The sequence below is a fragment of the Thyridium curvatum genome (genome assembly GCF_004353045.1).
Source record: "Thyridium curvatum strain D216 chromosome Unknown NODE_69_length_225005_cov_99.022861, whole genome shotgun sequence".
Lineage (NCBI taxonomy): Eukaryota > Fungi > Ascomycota > Sordariomycetes > Thyridiales > Thyridiaceae > Thyridium > Thyridium curvatum.
Genome location: NW_022156824.1, coordinates 171,417 through 191,163, shown reverse-complemented (window position 1 = coordinate 191,163; position 19,747 = coordinate 171,417). Strand labels below are relative to the sequence as shown.

Below are 19,747 nucleotides of genomic sequence, written 5' to 3'. Positions count from 1 at the left end.
TCAATTGGGAGGCGATTTGAGGGGGGCTCGCCCTCCAAAGCAACGTCGGCAACATGGCACCTGCATAGGTAGAAGGGCTGCTGGCTTGCACACACATGCCACACACACACATACATACACACACACACACAGCCAGGTACGCTAGAATACCCAGATTCGAGATTTGGGTGCTGTAGTGTTGCATCGCATCGCACTCTGATGAGCTTTGCGGAGGTGCCGTGTGGCTGGCTGGCTGGCTGGCTAGGGCACAGGATGTTACATCCGCGCCTTCCATTCGGCCTTGGTCTTGACGAAACACGCAGACACATGCTCACGTAGGAAGGAACGGCGGGAATAGATAGTGATCCTACCCTCTCCGCACATACTCTACCCTTGGCGAGAGCTCATTGCCTAATTGGGACAGCTTCGCCCCCCTGACCAACTCTCTACACAAAACGGATTGACTTCGTATGCTGGAATAGCCGGGAAAGTCCCCTAACCTGGTTGTACTCTCGGACTCGATCTCTCCCCAGATCAGCGGCCCGTCGGGGATTGCTGTCAAAAGCCAATTTGTTGGTCAATTGGCTCGTCCGCGGACCTTCCTCTTCCAGGATCTTATCTCAGCGGGTGAACGCGTGCAATATGGCCAACATGACATAGAGACGCAAAACATGCCATGCTCCGATAGCATCGGAACTGCAATACCCAACACGGCAAGTTGAGCAAGGAAGTCGAGGTTAGTGTTTAGCTGAGAAAGAGGGGTTGGCACAGCCAAGAAGCAGATCCTTCGGCTGACTCTTCTCACTCGCTGCTGACAAGGTTGTGTTGGTTTTGGGCAAGCATTGCGAGACTCCCGAGAAACTAACAAAAAAGGGAACAGGGTTACTAAACACAAAAAAAATCGCGAAAACACGCGTAAAGCACCGCCCATTTACCGCACGCGACGGGATGTGCAGCAGATGCGGTAGATCTTCAATGGAACACGATCCCACAGCCAAGGCACCCGCAGCAAGTCATGACGCGTGGATGCAGAGCATATGCAAGCTCTAATAGACATCTGCATTCGGAGTGGAGAAGGCTCACAACCTCCACACAATCGAAACTTTAGCGCCTGCCTGTGCCCTGACGGAAACAGAGTAATACGCTACTCTTGACTGGAGAGAGTTTCCTGACGGGCAAGTGGCAGGAAACCTCCTGATTCGGCTTGGAGCGAGGGCACCACTACGCCGCCTTTTTTTTCCAAGGCACGACGCCCGGCCGGGACCAATGGGCAGACGATCAGACCTGGTGTTTTGACGAGGTTGGAAGCGCCAATGCCGGCTCGCTCACCTCCGGACCAGCTGCGATGCATGCAAAAGTACAGAGAGTAGGTAGTAGGACTGCGCCGCAGCCATCCTGCTGGATCTGTTGGATCTCGGGCCAATTCGAGTGCATGGCTGGCCTGCGGGCAAAGAATCAGACGCTTTCGAGTCTCCCCTTGTCCGGCTGAGACTCGTCTATCCATACTCTGTCCGGCGTGCTGCATCTGCCTATTGTTGCAGAACGTGAAGCTGCGCTGGACCGAGACGAGGTCTAAGGATCAATTGGCAAGCCTGTTGACAGAGCGCTGCTAGGCAGACAACATGATCTCCAACTGATGCTTCGGAAAGCTGTTGGCGAACGATGCCTCCTCATTCGTCGCCTGGTTTTTCCTCAGAGCTACCAAGCAAATGAGGCGTGCCAGGTGTACAACACACCTGGTTCTTGACGAGATTGGGAGCTGCCCACCAACGGACACGCCCAGCTGGCTCGGCCGCCTGCAGCTTCGTGGTCCAATATCGACAGGGGTCGTGATTCTTCTATTCCCGTCTTGAATTGCGTGTCCGAAGCTGGAGCAGCAGCAGCCTCCTCAATTATACGTATTTCCCCCTCTCTCAATCACAGATCTCGATATCGACCAACTTTGCCAGCTTTCGCTGCATTAGGCATGCAATAGCGTGTTTTCCAAACCTGCTGTTCTAGCGATATCGCAATTTCGACACGAATCTGTTTCCTCGTTTGGTCTTTCATCCGCCTCCCACGTCCAGTAGTCTCATCGCCGATTCTGGGGGGGCTTTAAGTGATGGGCTGGGGCTTAAACGTTATTACGGAGTAATAAGTCACCAAGTATGGGGTTCTGCTGGTGTCTTAGCCGCTGCTGTTGCGATACGACTACGAACTTCCCACAACCCTAGCGATAACGAAGTGGCATGGTCTACCCCTGATGGAGGATTACACCATCACCAGGCCATCGGGGGAAGGTGACTTTGTTTTTAGCCCTGTGGCTTCCCTTCAGCTCCTCGAGTCCGTCGATCCCATCGAAGCCAGTAAGATTTTGGTTGGTTTGACCATGCATATCGGTCGCGCTACAGTCCACTTGACCCCGGACGCTTTTCGTGAGACACACAAGAACAAGTACAAGTAGACAGAGGAGGCTTGACAGGCGACAAGGGTCGGCCGACGTTGAACGCCGTTTCCAAAACGAGGCGATCCCCATTCCGGCAGACAAGCACCGAGGCAATCGTTCCGTCTTTGCACGAAATCTCGCCATCAAAGGGGGCGCCAACGTCTGGGCTCATCACAGCACGTACACGTTCGTCCTGCAAGTCTCTGGCCGAAGTAACGAGGCTTCGACCGAGTCTAACTCTACGGCCCGTGTCGGAAGCAACACCCTGCTTCCCCCTAGTGTCGTGTCTTGGAGGCGAGGCTCCCATTTGATGGCTCTCAAGCGAGGACTGTGAACGGGAAGAACTGTTTAGCCCACCCATGGGCTGAAAAGGTAACCTCGCCGTGGCGTAGGACAACCAAGCCCCTTGCTGTTTTTGAGGTTTTTATTCGTTCACTTGGCAATCTCTCGAGATTGCCCCAGCGCCTGGTGATGGTTGTATTGTCTGTTCGCGCTCGGGTCGATCTTGCACAGTCTTTCCCCGGCACGCCATGATCCATGAAGGATCTGTCTTGCCCTTCTTTCTCGCCGGTAAGAGGCCAGTGATTACTGACCGGCCTCATCAATTCTTTGGATTTCTACATTGTGTTCCACTGGGCCGTTCTGAGACGAGGTCGAAAGCCTAGGGGCTGCCCGGCCCGATGTCTCTGCTTTCTTTGTTCGAGACGAAATTACCTTGGGTGATCGCCGCAGTTTCCGCTCAGTAAGGAGGCGGTCCTCGCCCGGGGACACGACATGCGCACGCCCACGGCATCGCGTGGTCTCTATTTTCTTATTTGCAGCAGATCCACGGCCCTGCAAGCCACAAAGACGGGAAAGAGAGCTGGGGGGGGGATTTGCTCGGACAACATCAGCGGTCTGCTTTCCCTTACTGCAAGCGCAGCAATAGTGGCTGCATGCAGGCGCGCAAGGAGCGAGGGCAGCTGGGTCACCTGAGATCCAATCCAGCGATGTCTTTGCATGCCGCTTGCGGAAAATATTCCTGCTGAGGTGGCAAGCGAAAAGAAGCAATATAGGGCCGTCAGTGTGTGCTCTTTGCTGAAATCCAAAAGGGAACGAAAAAAAAAACTGTCTTGTTCGATCCCGAGCACGAGAGATTTGGAAGCACCAACGTCGAAAAAGAGAAGGTTGCGAGGTGCTCATCTCCGTTCCTTGCACATGCGCATTGACGCAGCCCTCATCACAAATTCTCCGATAGGGCCTCCCTACGCGAACGAATCTCTGAGTGGCCCAGTTGGACAGGACCACATGCACTTTGGCGATGCGGCCCATCCTGAGACCCCTGACTGATCCTGGATGTTGGGTGAGAAAAGTGCACATAGCATTCTCATCATGGCGCCCAAACCACCTCAGCAATTGACATCTTCTAGCCCACCGTTCTGGTTGGCGAAGGTGCGCAGCGGCTTTGGGGGCTGTCGGGGAAATGCGAGTGCAATCCCATGCACGCCTAGCAGAACAAGGAGCCAGCGCTGCTGGGACCCCTTTTTCCAGAACTTCCAAGTTGTCTCCCCCCCTGATATGCTTGGTGCACAAGGCTTGTTTCTAAGATGAGCATCGAGCCTTGACTCCGCCATCGAAGAACCCTGATAGGGTTTGCCCCCACGAGCGAGGGAGCCCAAAAGTTGCGAGTGGCAGAACTGGGAGCTTGGGCTGCGACGACCTCCCATGTCGGCTTCGTCGTTGGCATTGCGATCCACGCGCCATATCTCAAAAGACTCAATGGTTCTGACGCAGGAGAGCGGAGGTGCAGCAATGATGGCACCTTTGAGAACGCACCGGGGAAGATGAGTGGTTTGGCTATCATCAACGGCATAGTTGCTTGTTGCGAGTCTATGGCTGTGCTGTTGCGCTTTGATCTTTGATTACTGACACGAGTTGTTGTCCGCCGCCTGCCTTTCTCCAACAGGCCTGCTCAGGTGCTCGGTATTCACGACCAGTCTTCCCTTCCTCTCAAGAAAGCACGAGCAAGGACTATCCTTAGGACCTCCTCGAGGAAGGTAATGATTTCAGTATTTGACGTTTGTTCAACAGGGTCTGTTTTGTCACTGTGCTGTTCACGCCTAGCTACACCTTTGGGCGGTGAGGGACGAGAAGCGGCGGATGAGAACTTACACATCCATTCTCTGATCACTGCTCAACGGAGATTATAATGCGGGTTCACATCCCATTCTTCCACGTACGACCATAGATGGTAGAGAACTCGGGATCCCGTCCGCTCTCCCATAGATAAAGTGCCAATCGCTGAATTAGTACTCAGGTCGGTGACGACTGGGGAATCCTCGGTGTTGTACGTTTTTTTTTTGTGTCTTTTTAGTCTTCTTCCCATTCTTGTTCTTCTTCAATTGAATCAAAACGAGGTTATTATCTGGGAGTAGTTAGTATCGGTAGGTTGAAAACTACCGTCTTTCTCAACTGTGAATGCGTATCGTCTGTCCTCGGAGCCGCCAATTGCAACGCCCACCAGCACTATCCCAACTTCAATCACTGCTCTAAATTCCTGTTCCTCTCTACCACTGCAGAGGAGGTAGCAATGACGAACATTGGTTCAAACTTAATCCAAGGAGACCAGCATCTCTTCTACACCAGCCCGTCTATATCGTGCGCCCTTTATGACAAATCTGGGATGCTGACAAAACTCACTGCGGGGTCATCATTGCGGCATCGCATCCATATATTGAAACAAGAGAGATGCCGCACCCTGATCCAATAGAGAAATAAAAGAATCCCATTCTGGATATTCCATTGATTCTTCTCTTTTATTACTGCTCTAGATCCTTGATACTCCTCCACGTGTGTTATTTGCAAGGAACAAGATACACCGACAAACATCGACAGTATGGCCCTCAAGATATTCCTGTAAGTGACAGACTACTGTACTCGACGGGACGAGTTCTACCATGCCTCGAGGATCAGACTAACACCGCACGATAACAAAGCACCGGAGTCACCGGCTACATTGGCGGTGATATCTTTTATGAGGTCTACAACGCCCACCCGGAGTACGAGTGGAGCGTGCTCGTCCGCAACGAGGAGCGCGGCAAGCTCGTCTCGGACAAGTACCCCAAGGTGCGGCTCGTGTACGGCTCCCTCCATGACGCAGGGGTCCTCGAGAAGGAAGCCGCTGCGGCCGACATTGTGATCCGTGAGTTCTTGAACCCCGACCGAGGCCTGGATGCTACACTCCGCGGCCTTGCCCTCGGGAGCCCAGCTCCGCAAAAGACGGGAGCATCGACTTGACAATGTTATCCTACACAGACACCGCCGACTCGGCAGATGACGTCCCGTCGGCCACGGCCATCGCAAAGGGCCTCGCCGCGGGCCACACCCCCGAGCGCCCGGCCTTCTGGCTGCACATCTGCGGGACGGGCATCCTGCAGTGGGTGAGCAATTCCCCCCTTTCCTCTTGCGCTCAATGCCCTCCGCGCTGCCCTTACCACCTCCCCTGCCCTCCCCGACCCCCGTCGCCAACAGACAAGAAAAATAGTACGACGCGCAGGAGAAGCGCTACGGGCAGCCGCCCCTGCCGGACCAGCGCTACGGCGACGTGACCGACATCGCCCGCATCGCCAGCTTCCCCGACGCCGCGCTGCACCGCGACGTCGACAAGGTGGTGCTCGCCTGCGCGGCTGGCCACTACCCGGCCGTGCGCGTCGCCGTCGTCGGCCCCCCTTGCATCTACGGCCCCGGGCGGGGCCCCGTCAACGGCCGCAGCATCCAGGCGTACGACATGGCGCGGTTCATGCTGCGCGAGGGGTTCGCGCCCGTCGCCGGCGCGGGCCTGGCCGAGTGGGACAACGTGCACGTGCACGACGTCGCGAGGCTGTTCCGGGTGCTCGTCGACGCGGCGCAGGACGCCCGGTACAGGGACGACGCCGAGGTCTTCGGCCCCAGGGCGTACTACTTTGTCGCCAACGGCGTGCACAGCTGGGGCCAGGTGGCCCGGTGGCTGGCCGAGGAGGCGTACAAGCAGGGCTTCATGGGTGAGGTCAAGGCCGAGGAGATCACTCTCGAGGCGATGCGTAACCTGGAGAGCAAGGGGAACGCCAGCTGGTTCATGAACTCAAAGGGGGTGCCTGAGAGGGCCAAGAAGTACTTTGGCTTCCAACCCCAGGGGAGGAGCCTTCAAGACGAGATCCCAGACATCGTGGCTGGCGAGGCCAAGTTGCTCGGAATCAAACCGACAGGGCACACTCATTGATGCGCGTCACTGTGAATGAACCGGTGAAAGCATGCACAGAATTATTCCCGGAGGGTTGAAATAAAGAGAGTTCGTCTATGTGATTATAGCTCGTGGCTAAATGACATCAAAGAAGAGCTTGACCTGTACCTCGTTTGCCCAGCCTGGTTTCAGCTTCATCTCGTTCCAAGCAGTCTCTATGTCCACCTCGAGTATATGCTGGTCGATCTTGCTTTTGGTTACAGTCTTTGGAGGGATGACCTGTCCTTGGATCGTGGCAATGAAATTCTCGCCAATGTCCATCTCTGGCAGTGTCGAGATGTAGACCCCTGGAAATATGTTAGCTTGCTGCTTTCAGGAGGCAATGCTGATTTGGCCTACCAAGCACCCCAAGGGCCTTGATGCTGGTGTCTAGAAGGATTCGGCCATTGTGCTGGACTTCATAGTTGCTCCTGACAATAGCTGCTGCGCCAGTCATCTTCTTGACGAGTCCAAGATTGCAGACTTCAAGTTGACCTGTTGTTTTGCGATCAAACGTAGTCAAAGGATACGCGCTGAGGATCTCATAGCCTCTGACTCCAAGTGCTGCGGTGAGGATCGCTGTGGATGAGCCAGGACTCAGAGGTCTGCTGGTCAGACCCGTCGTGTGAGCGCGTACAATGTACCTCTGGGATGAATGCACTCCAGGGAAGCTGGCAAGAGGTATGAGGTCTGCCAGGGGTTGGGGAGAGATGTTGAACACTCCAAGGAAGCTCGTGCCTCGCCCGGCAGCTCCTGCTTAGGGGTAAGTGGACAGTCATAATAAAATAGGCCAGCAGGTCCTCACCATGGAAGCTGCCGATAAGCAGCAATGAGTTATCATGATACCCTACATATTGGTGGATGGCCCTTCCCAGCACGCTCGGCCTGAAGATAACCGTCTTGCCCCGAGGAGTAATGCCCGTCATTTGTCCGATGAGATCCATGTTGTGCTCACCGGGAACGTCTGTGACATAGATAGGCCCGCCGCTCAAACATCTGGCTGCGGCATGGAAGCTCGAGTAATCATGGACTGTCTGAAACATGTCCCAATCGGGTAGAACATTCAAATGTTGCGTGAAGAGGCTATTATGGGCGTTCGTCCATATATGCCATGGATGAGAGTCTGGGATCTCGGGGAAGTAATCATCGCTGTTCCGCAGGACAACAGCAGGGCGGTTGCTGGGAAGCTGCGAGTAAAGCATGATCTGAGGTGTTTGCGACATGCAAGAAATGACCTTGTTGGAAAAGTATCGCAAACCCGATATCGTCCAGGTGTCCTGGTAAAGTTTAATCAGTTCTCTCCGGACTTTGGCCGACTCCCACATGTCGATCATGAATTGAGCATCGGTCTTAACGCCATCAACGCCGCACGACGAGAGGAACCGATACGCATCGTCGTAGAATCTTTCCACGTCTTCCTTGGCAATGATCAAGACCTTACCACCAAGCGGTAGCCCACGTCGCTTCGAGTCCTCGCGGACCGTCTCGATTGTTTTGTAGGTCTGTGCCAGCTTCCCCTCTGGAGAAATGCCGCCCCAGTAGCCGAGCAAAGCATGCCAAACCGCCACATGCTGGATGTTTGGATGATCCTTGCGGAGCTTTTCTACAGTCTTCTTCAGTCCTTGAGGAAAACCCCTAGGTTCGGCTTCAAAGTCTTTCCAGCCGTGTTGAAACTGTGACTCTCCACGATAGTCGATTGACTGCCAGTTGTCGTCGATGATGAGGTTTGTAATCTTGATGTTGCTTTTGGCCAGCGCATCAACAGCCTTGAAGATCTTCTCATCTGTCAATCGTTGGCCAAGGGCGTTCCAGGTGCCTCAAACCCAAGTCAGCTCATCTCCCGAACAAATTATGTCATGGAAAGATTCCTACAGTATCCAAGCCCATCGAACCAGTTCTCCATCCACTCTGCCCTGACATCATCCGGATGGGCACTTAGCTCTTTGCTGATTCTTGCGGTCAGGCTATCAGCGATGGATGACCCAAGGCCGCGAGCGTGATACATCACAGTCGCATTGGCGCTCTCAAAATTAGTTCCCACAGCAGCCAGTACCGTAGCAGTTGCTTCCGTCGCGCTGTCATTCCGTACCTATACTGATTCTTCAGCCAGGACATTCTGATTGACCCCCAAAATTGGCACACAGACCTTCAACATCACGTTCCCATCGTCTCCACTTTGGAAGACGGTGAGGGTATCGTTGAGACCACTCATGGCAAGGAGAACGAGGTGTTGACCGTGCTCGTTGAGAAAGGAACACAAGATGCCATCTTTGTCGAGCGCGAATTTGGTCTTGCCGTGCCTGGGTGCCAGCCAGGGCGACCAGATACGTATCAGAGCGAACCATCTAAGGGGTAGTCAGCAGTGAAACGACAAGAGAAGATGATATGGAGAGATCTCCGGAGGCCTGCACCCTTACCTGAGAAACTTGCCCCACGGCAGCCCCAATCGGATGGTTGTCGATGAAGAGATGTCATCTACTGCTCTAGGCACAGTCGTTTCGATAGACCACAGTTCGGTGCCTGGGCACTGGCTCGGAGCAGACCTGACCTTCAAGGAGGGATTGAGATCATGTATGATACTACTGAGATCGCTTGGAGAGCCTCTGCCGACCGCATCTGCGGTCTCAATCACGATCCCATCATCGGCGCCCTGTTCATCCCTGACCCACCGCCACTCTACATCAGGACTCTGTCTGAATTTGACGGTGAACCGTAGCTGGCCTTCGACACGGAGGGAAGAAGTGAAATACAGTCGCGCGGTAGACGCACTCCAGCCCTGCAGTGACACTGGCTCCTCGCCGGCCGTGCTGCGTTGAAACACCGTCTCGGTCCAGCTTGCAGTGTTATTACCGCCACCTGCATGCCATAGGGCAACTTGCCAAGACTCCTCAGCGAGACTTTGGTCAACTTCGAGAAGCACCCAAAATTTGGCTTCGCTCTCTCTAATTTGTGTGACCTGGCTCAGGGGCGGGTAGCTTGAGATCATCATGGGTGTCTGACCAGCAGTCAACGTAGGCACCGGCTTCGGAGCGGGGATGAGGGTGCGCGGGAAACCGGCGGCCTGGTCATACTCTGCATAGCTCATAGCTGGTTATGTGTGTTTTGGAAATGAACAACAACCAGAAAAGTTATCACGCTGAGATCTTGAAGGCTAGAAGCACGATTCAAAGTTACAATCGAGGTCCGAATGAATTGGGCAGGTCTCACACAAGCCCAATGTTTGATGTCGCAAGGCAAGTGTGGCCGATGCATGTGTTGTAAGTGGGTTTGGTGACGTGCCTGCCATGCACTTGATGCAGGTGGCTGTCAGCTTGTCGCCCGTGTGAGATAGACTGATGCCTTCAACATCAAATATCGGCGAAGACCTATTTGAAGTAAATTATCCCAATCAATTCAGCCGGCCGACCCAGAATGTCATCTTTCTCTTTTCAATTTCTCGATGCCATGGGGTTTCGTTTTGTGAAAATAAAGTACCGTACCAAGAAACGGGCCCTTCCGAGGCTGTATGTTCCTTCCCCCCGTGCTCCAGGTCGACCACGGGATCCATCACGTGACCCACAGCCAATAAGCGTCCGGCCATTTCCGAGAATTACCGCCTCACAGATCAGGCAGCTCCTGGGTTAGCAGTTTTCCAAAGCTCGTAGCCGAGAGATCTCGAAAGATTTCCGACAAACCGCTCAATTCATCCCTTCTCAACGGCAACCACCGCGATGGCGTCCCGGAGATTAGCTCTTAACCTTGCGCAAGGCCTGCGAGGCCGTGCAGGTCGCTCTGCTGCTGGTCTTACCCGGGGCTTCGCGACGCCAGTCTCGGCTCCTGTCAAGACCCAGACCACAACACTCAAGAATGGCCTGACGGTGAGCCTTCACTCTGATGCGCAGCCATTGACCACCCAGACGCCCATCTAACCTCGCATCTTCCCTCCTAGGTCGCTACCCAGTACTCGCCGTACGCCCAGACGTCGACTGTCGGCATGTGGATCGATGCCGGCTCTCGTGCTGAGACCGCCGAGACCAACGGCACCGCGCACTTCCTCGAGCACCTGGCCTTCAAGGTACGCACATATATCAGGATCGCCACGCGAGACGTACACCAAGCAATGGACCTATCACTGACATCCAACCCAGGGAACGGCCAACAGGACGCAGCAGCAACTCGAGCTGGAGATCGAGAACATGGGTGCTCACCTGAACGCCTACACTTCGGTTCGTGCAAATTTGATATCTGATACATCCCATGTCTCCTTTGCGCCAGATCTAACATTCCTCTCCTCATCTTTCAGCGCGAGAACACCGTCTACTTTGCGAAGTCTCTCAACGAGGATGTCCCCCAGTGCGTTGACATCCTGTCCGACATTCTCCAAAACTCCAAGCTCGAGGAGTCCGCCATCGAGCGTGAGCGCGATGTTATCCTCCGGGAATCCGAGGAGGTCGAGAAGCAGGTTGAGGAAGTCGTGTTCGACCACCTCCACGCCACCGCCTACCAGCAACAGCCCCTGGGACGCACCATCCTGGGCCCCCGCGAGAACATCCGTGACATCACCCGCACCGAGCTTTCCAACTACATCAAGCAAAACTACACTGCTGACCGCATGGTCCTTGTCGGTGCCGGCGGTGTCCCCCACGAGAAGCTGGTCGAGATGGCCGACAAGTACTTCACCAAGCTGCCTGCCAAGTCTCCCGAGACTGGTGCCTATATCCTGTCCAAGAGGAAGCCCGACTTCATCGGCTCCGATGTCCGTGTCCGCGACGACACCATGCCCACCGCCAACATCGCCATCGCTGTTGAGGGTGTGAGCTGGAACGATGAGGACTACTTCACTGCTCTCGTCACCCAGGCCATTGTCGGCAACTACGACAAGGCTCTCGGCAACGCTCCCCACCAGGGTAGCAAGCTGAGCGGTTTTGTCCACAACAACGACCTGGCCACTAGCTTCATGAGCTTCTCCACGAGCTACAGTGATACTGGGTGAGCATTATCTACTTGGACCCCTTGCGATGGGGTTTACTGAACTGACACGTTTTCCTTGTTAGACTCTGGGGTATCTACCTGGTCACCGACAAGCTGACCCGCGTTGACGACCTCGTTCACTTCACCCTCCGTGAGTGGTCTCGCCTGTCCAACAGCGTAACTGAGGCCGAGGTCGAGCGTGCCAAGGCTCAGCTCAAGGCTTCCATTCTGCTTTCTCTCGACGGCACCACCGCCGTTGCCGAGGACATCGGTCGCCAGATCGTCACTACCGGCCGTCGGGCAAGCCCCGGTGAGATTGAGCGCATCATCGACTCCGTTACCGAGAAGGACGTTATGGACTTTGCCAACCGCAAGCTCTGGGATCAGGACATCGCCATCAGCGCTGTGGGCAGTATCGAGGGTCTGTTCGACTACGGCAGAATTCGTGCCGATATGAGCCGCAACTTCTAAACAGGGGGAGTAGAGTGGTTGGCCTGGGGGTTGCAGTTGTGTAATACTAGTCGTGGATCTCAAAAACCCATTGTACTGTAGCGTTGGGGGGTAGATATAGAGCAATCCAGTGATTCTACAAAATGGCATTTTATTTGTTACACCTGGTTTGCACAGCCTCGTCGTCTTCTTTCTTTTAATGGGTGATCAGCGCCAGGTAGTCCTCGGCTCACCTTCGAACTGGAACGAGCTTCAAGCTGACTGTCATTCGGCAGGGTCGAAATCGAGGCCAGTGTTTCTCCTCGCCAGCATGCCTACAACGTCGTCCTTGCCGGTCTGACAGCTCTTTGCCTCGGCGCATCTGGTCACAAACTTGCTTACAACAGCAGACAGCTTCCAGCGATCACTACAATAATATACCCGACTTCGATTTGACTTTTTGCCTTTCACATGTGCCCTGACAACGGTATCGGACAGGTTTTTTGTCCATGGTATAGGAATCCGGACGATACCTCAAAGCCAACCTCCTGATCATCTGTCGGAGCATGGACAGACGGTGCAAGCGAATCGTGGTTCCTTGTATGAATTGGATCAAACAATGAGCATTGGGGGGTTGCGAGTAACGTAGAAAGAATATCCAACCGTCGGAATGATCAAATTAATCAAAGAGCCTCTCAGGACTTCCATTGTCTATGCATTACCAGAGCATATGCTCTTTCTCAAGTCAACGCTGCCGCCCCTTGATGGATCCCAAGACTGGTCGAAAGTCACATTCTATGCGGCATCACCCTCCTTGCCCCATCTTGAAGTCTCATCGCCGCCTTCCCACGACTTCTCGACATAGCCCAGCTCCTCTTTGACTCTCTTCACAGTGGCAGAATCGCCAGTGTTCTTGCCAATGTTGTCGCTAGTGGAGGAGAAATATGTCAGTTGTTTCCGGATGGCACTTCGGGGAAATGAAGTTGGGCTTACCTGATCTTGACGGCTGGCCGTCCATGAGCAGAGCTCAACTTGATCACAATGTTGAGGGGCACGGACTTCTTGCCCGTCGAGAGTTGGATAAAGTCGTTGGTGAGAAAAGTGCCAACACCGAAAGTTGGCTGGAAGCCGGCCTCCTCCGATACCTTCTTGTACTCTAGGCAGCGGTCTATGTTGAGTGAGTCCGAGAACACAATGACCTTCTTGTCCTTGATGCCGTTGGCGTCGTAGAAGTCGCGCATAGTCTTGACAAACTGGGTCGGGTCGCCCGAGTCCTGACGCACGCCCGTGAAGCACTGGGCGTAGCTTATAGTCTTGTGCGACCCGTCGTGCGTGACCGGCTCGGCGCCCTCGGCGGCGATGAAGGTGTCTGCTATCGAGCCGTGCTTCTTGACCACCTTGGGCGCGTCGCCCAGGGTCTTGACGGGCTTGCTGAAGGCCTTGAGGAACTCGGGCGTGCCAAAGGTGTCCGTTAGGGCGATGCCGAGCACGCCCTCCCCGAAGCAGTTGACCCAGCGGCAGAGGGCCTCCTCCGACGCCATGGTGTAGTTGTCCGTGATGGCGGCGATGCCCATGAACCACTCGTGGGCGACGGTGCCGACGGGCGGGATGTTGAAGCGCATCGCTAGGTGGACGTTGCTGGTGCCCGAGAGCTTGCCCCCAGTCAGACCACGCTTCTCTGCCTCCTTGCTTGCCTGTACGAGCCCTCTGAAAACGAGAGCTTGGGTGTGGTAATCCCGGCGCCGTCTGGTGCCAAACTCGGAGAACACGCAGCCAGCCTCGAGGAGCTTCATGCCCTTCTCAAAGGCGCGCTCTTGTTGCCCTTCATAGGACCAGTCCGTATCCATGAACTTGAAGTAGGCTTCTGAGGTCAGGGCGAGAATCGGAATCTCGTACAAAATGGTGTCGACCCAGGTGCCCTTGATCTGGATGTCGACATCGCCAATGTCGGTACCAGCGCCGGTGTCTTGGCCGACCGGGATGAAGGTGATCTCCACCTGGTCTCTGGGGTTGAGCCTGAAGTCCTTGAGGAAATCCAGGTACTCGGGCGTGAGGTAGTCGCAGTGTCGCTGCAAGAACTGCAGCTCTTCGGTCGACAGAGAAATGTTTCCCAGCTTCCTGATCTGGTCGGCGAGCCAGAGGTAGGCGGTGCGTGAGAGCTTCTTCTCTGGGGTGCGATTTGTGTAGGCATACGTCACTGGCACATCCCTGTAATACTTGAGGACAGCGCATTGCATAGTCAACTTGTACAGATCGGTGTCCAGGAAGGAGATGACGCCCTCCGGATAGGGCGATGAACTGTTAAAAGCCATGTCGGTGGCTGGTGGGTTGCAACTCCCTTGTGAACTTGTGACAGCCTGGTGTAATGAAGTGAGATGAGACGAGGTGGCTAGGTGTGAGAGCCTCGTGAGCGAAATCACGCAAGGCTCTTGGGAAGCGTCGAGAATGCAATCCAGTTGCAGGAAACAATGCAAGTCGGTTTCGAAATTGATAATGAGGTAGACGGATGATACAGCCTCACTGGCAGGATAGACCTTGAGTTGAAGAGTCGCAGGTTGGTAATGCTAATGATGTGACTCCAGTCTTGGAGAGATGTGAACCATGCGACCCGGCTGGCACGTCCTTCCTCCTTGAGTTTTGGACCTTACTCAGACACTTCTAGTCGCACGAATAGTGGTGTCTTACTCGCAGCTGTTGGATCAAGTACCCACAGACTCTTCAATCTAATAAGGAGCTGGCTGAGCGACAAGGTGGTTTTCTGTAAGCGGGGTGAACGAGGGAGTCATGAACCCTGAAGAATGAAGAAGAGAGAATAAAAGAGGGAGAAGTTTGGAGACGAAAGGAAACTCGAGAATTGAGCGAAAGAGTCACCATTCTTGTCTACCTATATCCGCAGTTGTCTAGGTTTGTTCCATTGCGCTGCGAGCACGCAGATTCAGCTGCTTAGGCTCCGATGTTAGGAGCTTGTCATTGGCTCCAGCGCTTCAAGCACCCTGGATGCTCCCTGGATTTACTGGCATGACCGGCGGCACTCGTGGGGTCTTAGTGGGGTGCTACAGAAGCACAGACCCCACCTTAATCCCCTGTCGCTCGCCTCTGACCGCATGGCAGAAAAAAATCCCAGCCAGAAAAAAAAGTTTGGAGCACCAAGCATCTCGATAAGTCGATTTGGCCTGCGATTGCATTTGCAGCAAAGCCAAGACAGCACAATCTTGTTGTTGCGGGAAATGCTACACATACTAAGCCCCAGACACTTCTAGGGAGGCCATTTTACTCTACGGCACTGGGAATTGTTCGCATCCTTCTATCTCGCTCACGGCAATTGCCGCAGTTCTGCCTTCCCAAGATGGACATTCATCGCTGCCGCTTCGTTCCCTACCCTGCCTCCGCAATCAACGCCGTTGCCTTCTCCCACCCTCATCTGTCGACCTCCAAGAAGTCAAATAAAACTGCTCCCGCACGTCTTGCTATCGGCAGGGCAAATGGAGATATCGAGATCTGGAACCCTCTCAACGGCGCCTGGCACCAAGAGACGGTGATCCACGGTGGAAAGGACCGGAGTGTGGACGGCCTGGTATGGACGAGCGCTGAAGATGAGGAATTGGCTGATGGGAAGATCATCCACGGAAAATCGAGACTCTTCAGTATCGGCTATACCTCTACGGTTACAGAATGGGACCTGGTCAATGCCCGAGCAAAGAAGCATGCGAGCGGTCAGCACGGCGACATCTGGTGCCTGGGCGCTCAGCCTCTGGCACCTGGAGGACAGGCTACACAGAGGCTGGTTGCAGGGACGATTGATGGTGCACTGGTACTCTACTCGACCGAGGACGACGACCTGCGCTTCCAACGTATCCTCACGCGCCAGGTGAAAAAGGTCAAGATCGTCAGCATCGCTTTCCAGTCGAGGCACGTCGCTGTGGTCGGGTGCTCCGACAGCACCATCCGCACCTTTGATCTCCGAAACGGAACGATACTTAGGCAGATGACCCTGGGTCGCGACCTTGCGGGTGGCTCGAAAGATATCATTGTCTGGTCGGTCAAGTGCCTGAGCAACGGTGATATTGTCTCGGGCGATTCGACTGGGCAGATCTGTATCTGGGACGGAAAGACTTACACCCAGGCACAACGCATTCAAAGTCACACGCAAGATGTCCTTAGCTTGGCTACGAGTTCCGACGGCTCGGCCATCATCAGTGGTGGAATGGACCGAAGAACTGTGCTCTATCGCCAAAGTCCTGGTCAAGCGTCGCGATGGGCTAAGGTTTGGCATAGGAAGTACCACAGCCATGATGTCAAGACTATGGCTTCATTTGAGGGCCAGGGTATGAGCGTTGTTGTTACTGGAGGTGTGTGCTATTGGAAACAGTATCCTCTTTTTGATATAGAGCTCAAGCTGACAAACCTTACAGGGCCGGATGCTAGCCCCATCGTAGTTCCTCTGCGTAAGGCAGGCATGGAGCATCATCGAAACCTTTCCCATCTTCCTCAGTCGGTCCCTCTGCGCAGTGCACCAAAGGTGCGGCTGCTTATCGGGTGGTGGGACAGAGAGGTTCACATTTGGAAGCTGAGGAAGCCGATGCGCGATCTTCTAGACGGCAGCAATGCTGCGGAAGCCGATGTCGAGAAGAACCGCAAGCTTCTGGGCCGTGTTCTGATCAAGGGCGAGTCCAACATCACCTCAGCCTCAATCAGCCACGATGGGTCCATCTTGGTTGTGGCTACCGTCTCGGAGATTAAAGCTTTCAAGCTGAGCTTACAGGATGGCCCTGACCAAGAAAAGCTGAGCATTACGAAGATACAAGTCCCGTCGCAACTGGCATCGAAAGGAGCAACCAGCGTTGCGATCTCGCCGGACGGGCTTTGGATCTGCCTGGTCCAGCATGGCGGCAGAGTGGTCATGGCGAGAGCCTTGAGGGACACGTCATCGGGAGGTGTCGGACTCGCCATCCACTCGAGATCCCACGAGCTACGACGGATCAAGCGCACAGTTACCAAGAACCTTCTTCTTGGCGGCCTCGGACCTTACGATAGGCATATTACACAAGTCGCCTTCTCCGCTGACAGTAGGATGCTGGCAGTAGCTGATCTGGCCGGCTACATCGACACTTGGATCCTGCACGGCCCCGCAGACAACCTGCAGAACGGTGTGTCTGCGGGAGATGATGACGACGACGGCTCAGCTTCGTCATCCTCGTCTTCGGACGAGTCGTCAGACGAGGAGGACGACGATTCGGAGGATCTAGGCTACAGATGGGTGCGCAACCCCAAAGCGTCACTCATGCCGAAGCTCTCAGCTGCCCCCGTGGTGCTCTCCTTCTCGAATGACTGCCCAGAGACGTCCGGCCGGGATGCTGAAAAAAGTCAGGATTACGTGCTTTTGACTGTGACTACTGCCGGCAGCATCTTCACTTTCCACCCGCTGCAGGGCAAGCTCACGCCGTGGTCTCGTCGTGCGCCTGCGGCGAGGCTCCCGGAGCAGTATCAGAACATACGTGATCTGGTCAAGGGCGTCCTGTGGCAAGGCCCTCGGATCTGGATCTACGGCGTATCCTTTCTCTTCATGATCGACACCTCCATCGAGACTTCTGCCAAGGAGATGGCGGTTATCGTCGCCTCTGAGCAGAGCCAAGGCGTCAAACGTAAGCGTGGGCTCGAGACTGGTGCTGGCGGTAAGATGGACCGTCACGCCGTCGGACTGCAGCAGATCAAGGTCAGCAAAGGCGAGGGGCCCAACAAGGAGTGGGTCGACGTCGAGATGGTGGATGCAGACGACCTGCAGAGCAGCGGTCAGGACGACGACGAGGACACGGACGGCGGCGAGCTCCAGCTGCTGCGGGACGAGCAGGATCAGGGCGACGCTAAGGAGGGCGGCGGTCAGGATCGGCGGAAGCGCTGGTGGCATACCTTCAAGTACAGGCCGATACTGGGCGTGGTACCTCTCGAGAGCGGGCAGAGCGGCGTGACGAATGGCGTCGCCTCCTCTTCAGAGCCGGGAGACGACAGGTACCCGCCCCTCGAGGTGGTGCTCGTCGAGCGGCCGATCTGGGATGCTGACCTGCCTGCGCGATTTGCGGGCGAGGACGACTGGAACAGGTGAGAGCGAGCATCCCGTCACGGGGTCGAGACGAGGGCTCCAGGCCCAGGCCTAGATAGACCGGACCGATGATGGGCAGGTTTCAAGAGGAGCGGGAGGTGGGATGTAGGTAGCTTACGAAGCCAGGCACGGGCTTTGGGTGTTTTGTTTCGGCGACCAAGCGAAGGCTAGCTCTATGGTCGATGAGTTGCGTCTAGATCGTCTCGATGATATCCGTTTAAAAAGACAAATGTGAATATAGAAGTCTACAGCCGGTCTCAGTCGCTAGTTTATGTCCAGTATATCTATGTGTGGGCAGAGCTCATGGTGGTCTCTTCCTTTGGGTCAACCGATTTATCTAGAAGAATATGGCTGCTGAGTTTGATCTTATGCAACTCACGGGTTGACTAGCTATACGGGTTGCTTGGATAATGTTACAGAAGACATTGTGATCTTTTAACTGCAGGTGAGGACCCGATCTACTTGGCGACCATCGTATTGGCAAGTTCTTGGCAGCGATTTTCTGGAGTCGTCTCCTCGTACGTCCGTGCATGTACAGATGGCGATCTACAAGGGATCCATCACGGCTGCATGGATAGCTCGGCCGGTCTGCGGGTAGCTCACACGACCATCGCGGCGTGCGGTATCATTGTGACGCGCGTTCCCCCGATTCGACCTGGCAAGGTGAGCGGCGAAAAGCCCGGTAGGATGTGTGTACGGCAGCTGGCCTCTACCGCGTCTCATTGCCCCCCGCCCCCAGAGAGATACGAGAGATCAACGACGGTGAGGGCCTGCTCCAGCTGGCAAGGACAATTCTTTGAGCCTCTGCTGCTCGGCCGGACGAGATATCGAGGGTTGGAGATGGGAGCCACTCGGCGGAGCTGGGCCCGCCATTATATGCAGTTGGGATGGCATTTGATAAGAATGGCATATTGGGGGACCAGGACCGGGTGGCTGCCGAAACAAGCTTACCAACAAGCTCTCCAGCCCGGTTTCCCACGAACTCGATAGGGCATTGACTGCTCCTGGAACGAACATTGGATGGAAATGACAGCCGTTCTGATAGCAAAAAGGCCCAGCTTCCTCACCTCGCGATATCAGGTACGTACGTGGCACTTCATCCATTCGACGAGCAGCAAGTTCAGTCTGTTCGACCATCCATTCATCCATCCCTCTCCGTTTAGCGCACTGGCAGTTGCTTGCCATTAGTCTCCCTTTTTTTTTCTACTAATGCCACATGCAGTCCCGACACCCGATCCGTCGCCCGGAAGGCAATTCGAGGTGTGAGACCCCTGGGATGTCCCGAGCAAAAGAAAGAGTGGGACCGGTTTCGGGGGTGCGCGTGCAAGACAAGACACAAAGAATTTTGCTTGGCAAACACGCAATCCCAATTGAACGGCGCAGAGGAGGCCGCGCAATCCTCTTGATCCTGTGTGCACACACGCACAAGCACGCACCCCCTGGGTGTCTCAAATTGGCAACTTTGTGTGTCTGTACTACTACGACATCGACGGCAATGCTATGTAGGTTGATACATGACCATGGCCATGACCGGCCATGACATGACTGACCATGACTACGGATATCCTCAGCCAAAGGCATGTGCTGCATCTAGTCCTCACGATTTTTGCACCAGTCCATGGTCTTGACG

At 54.9% G+C, this 19,747-nt stretch overlaps 5 protein-coding genes across 5 annotated transcripts; 3 read left to right on the top strand and 2 right to left on the bottom strand.

Annotated features, from left to right (window-relative positions):
• Positions 1 to 5,279: 5,279 nt before the first annotated feature.
• Positions 5,280 to 6,641, top strand: E0L32_009518 (uncharacterized protein; the record flags this gene model as incomplete). The annotated part of the gene is made up of 4 exons (XM_031144492.1): positions 5,280 to 5,299; positions 5,380 to 5,585; positions 5,699 to 5,823; positions 5,928 to 6,641. The coding sequence occupies 4 exons, from the start codon at positions 5,280 to 5,282 to the stop codon at positions 6,639 to 6,641; spliced, it is 1,065 nt and encodes a 354-aa protein (XP_030991037.1).
• A 96-nt stretch (positions 6,642 to 6,737) lies between these two features.
• E0L32_009517 (uncharacterized protein) lies at positions 6,738 to 9,726 on the bottom strand (the record flags this gene model as incomplete). Its single annotated transcript, XM_031144491.1, has 6 exons — positions 6,738 to 6,949; positions 7,002 to 7,394; positions 7,447 to 8,457; positions 8,514 to 8,730; positions 8,788 to 8,986; positions 9,059 to 9,726. The coding sequence occupies 6 exons, from the start codon at positions 9,724 to 9,726 to the stop codon at positions 6,738 to 6,740; spliced, it is 2,700 nt and encodes an 899-aa protein (XP_030991036.1).
• Positions 9,727 to 10,351: 625 nt separating this feature from the next.
• On the top strand, positions 10,352 to 12,062 carry E0L32_009516 (uncharacterized protein; the record flags this gene model as incomplete). The annotated part of the gene is made up of 5 exons (XM_031144490.1): positions 10,352 to 10,498; positions 10,570 to 10,695; positions 10,769 to 10,846; positions 10,924 to 11,609; positions 11,675 to 12,062. 5 exons carry the CDS (start codon positions 10,352 to 10,354, stop codon positions 12,060 to 12,062), a joined length of 1,425 nt encoding a protein of 474 aa, XP_030991035.1.
• A 753-nt stretch (positions 12,063 to 12,815) lies between these two features.
• On the bottom strand, positions 12,816 to 14,332 carry E0L32_009515 (uncharacterized protein; the record flags this gene model as incomplete). The annotated part of the gene is made up of 2 exons (XM_031144489.1): positions 12,816 to 12,948; positions 13,014 to 14,332. The coding sequence occupies 2 exons, from the start codon at positions 14,330 to 14,332 to the stop codon at positions 12,816 to 12,818; spliced, it is 1,452 nt and encodes a 483-aa protein (XP_030991034.1).
• A 1,034-nt stretch (positions 14,333 to 15,366) lies between these two features.
• Positions 15,367 to 18,120, top strand: E0L32_009514 (uncharacterized protein; the record flags this gene model as incomplete). The annotated part of the gene is made up of 1 exon (XM_031144487.1): positions 15,367 to 18,120. One exon carries the CDS (start codon positions 15,367 to 15,369, stop codon positions 18,118 to 18,120), a length of 2,754 nt encoding a protein of 917 aa, XP_030991033.1.
• Between the last annotated feature and the right edge of the window lie 1,627 nt (positions 18,121 to 19,747).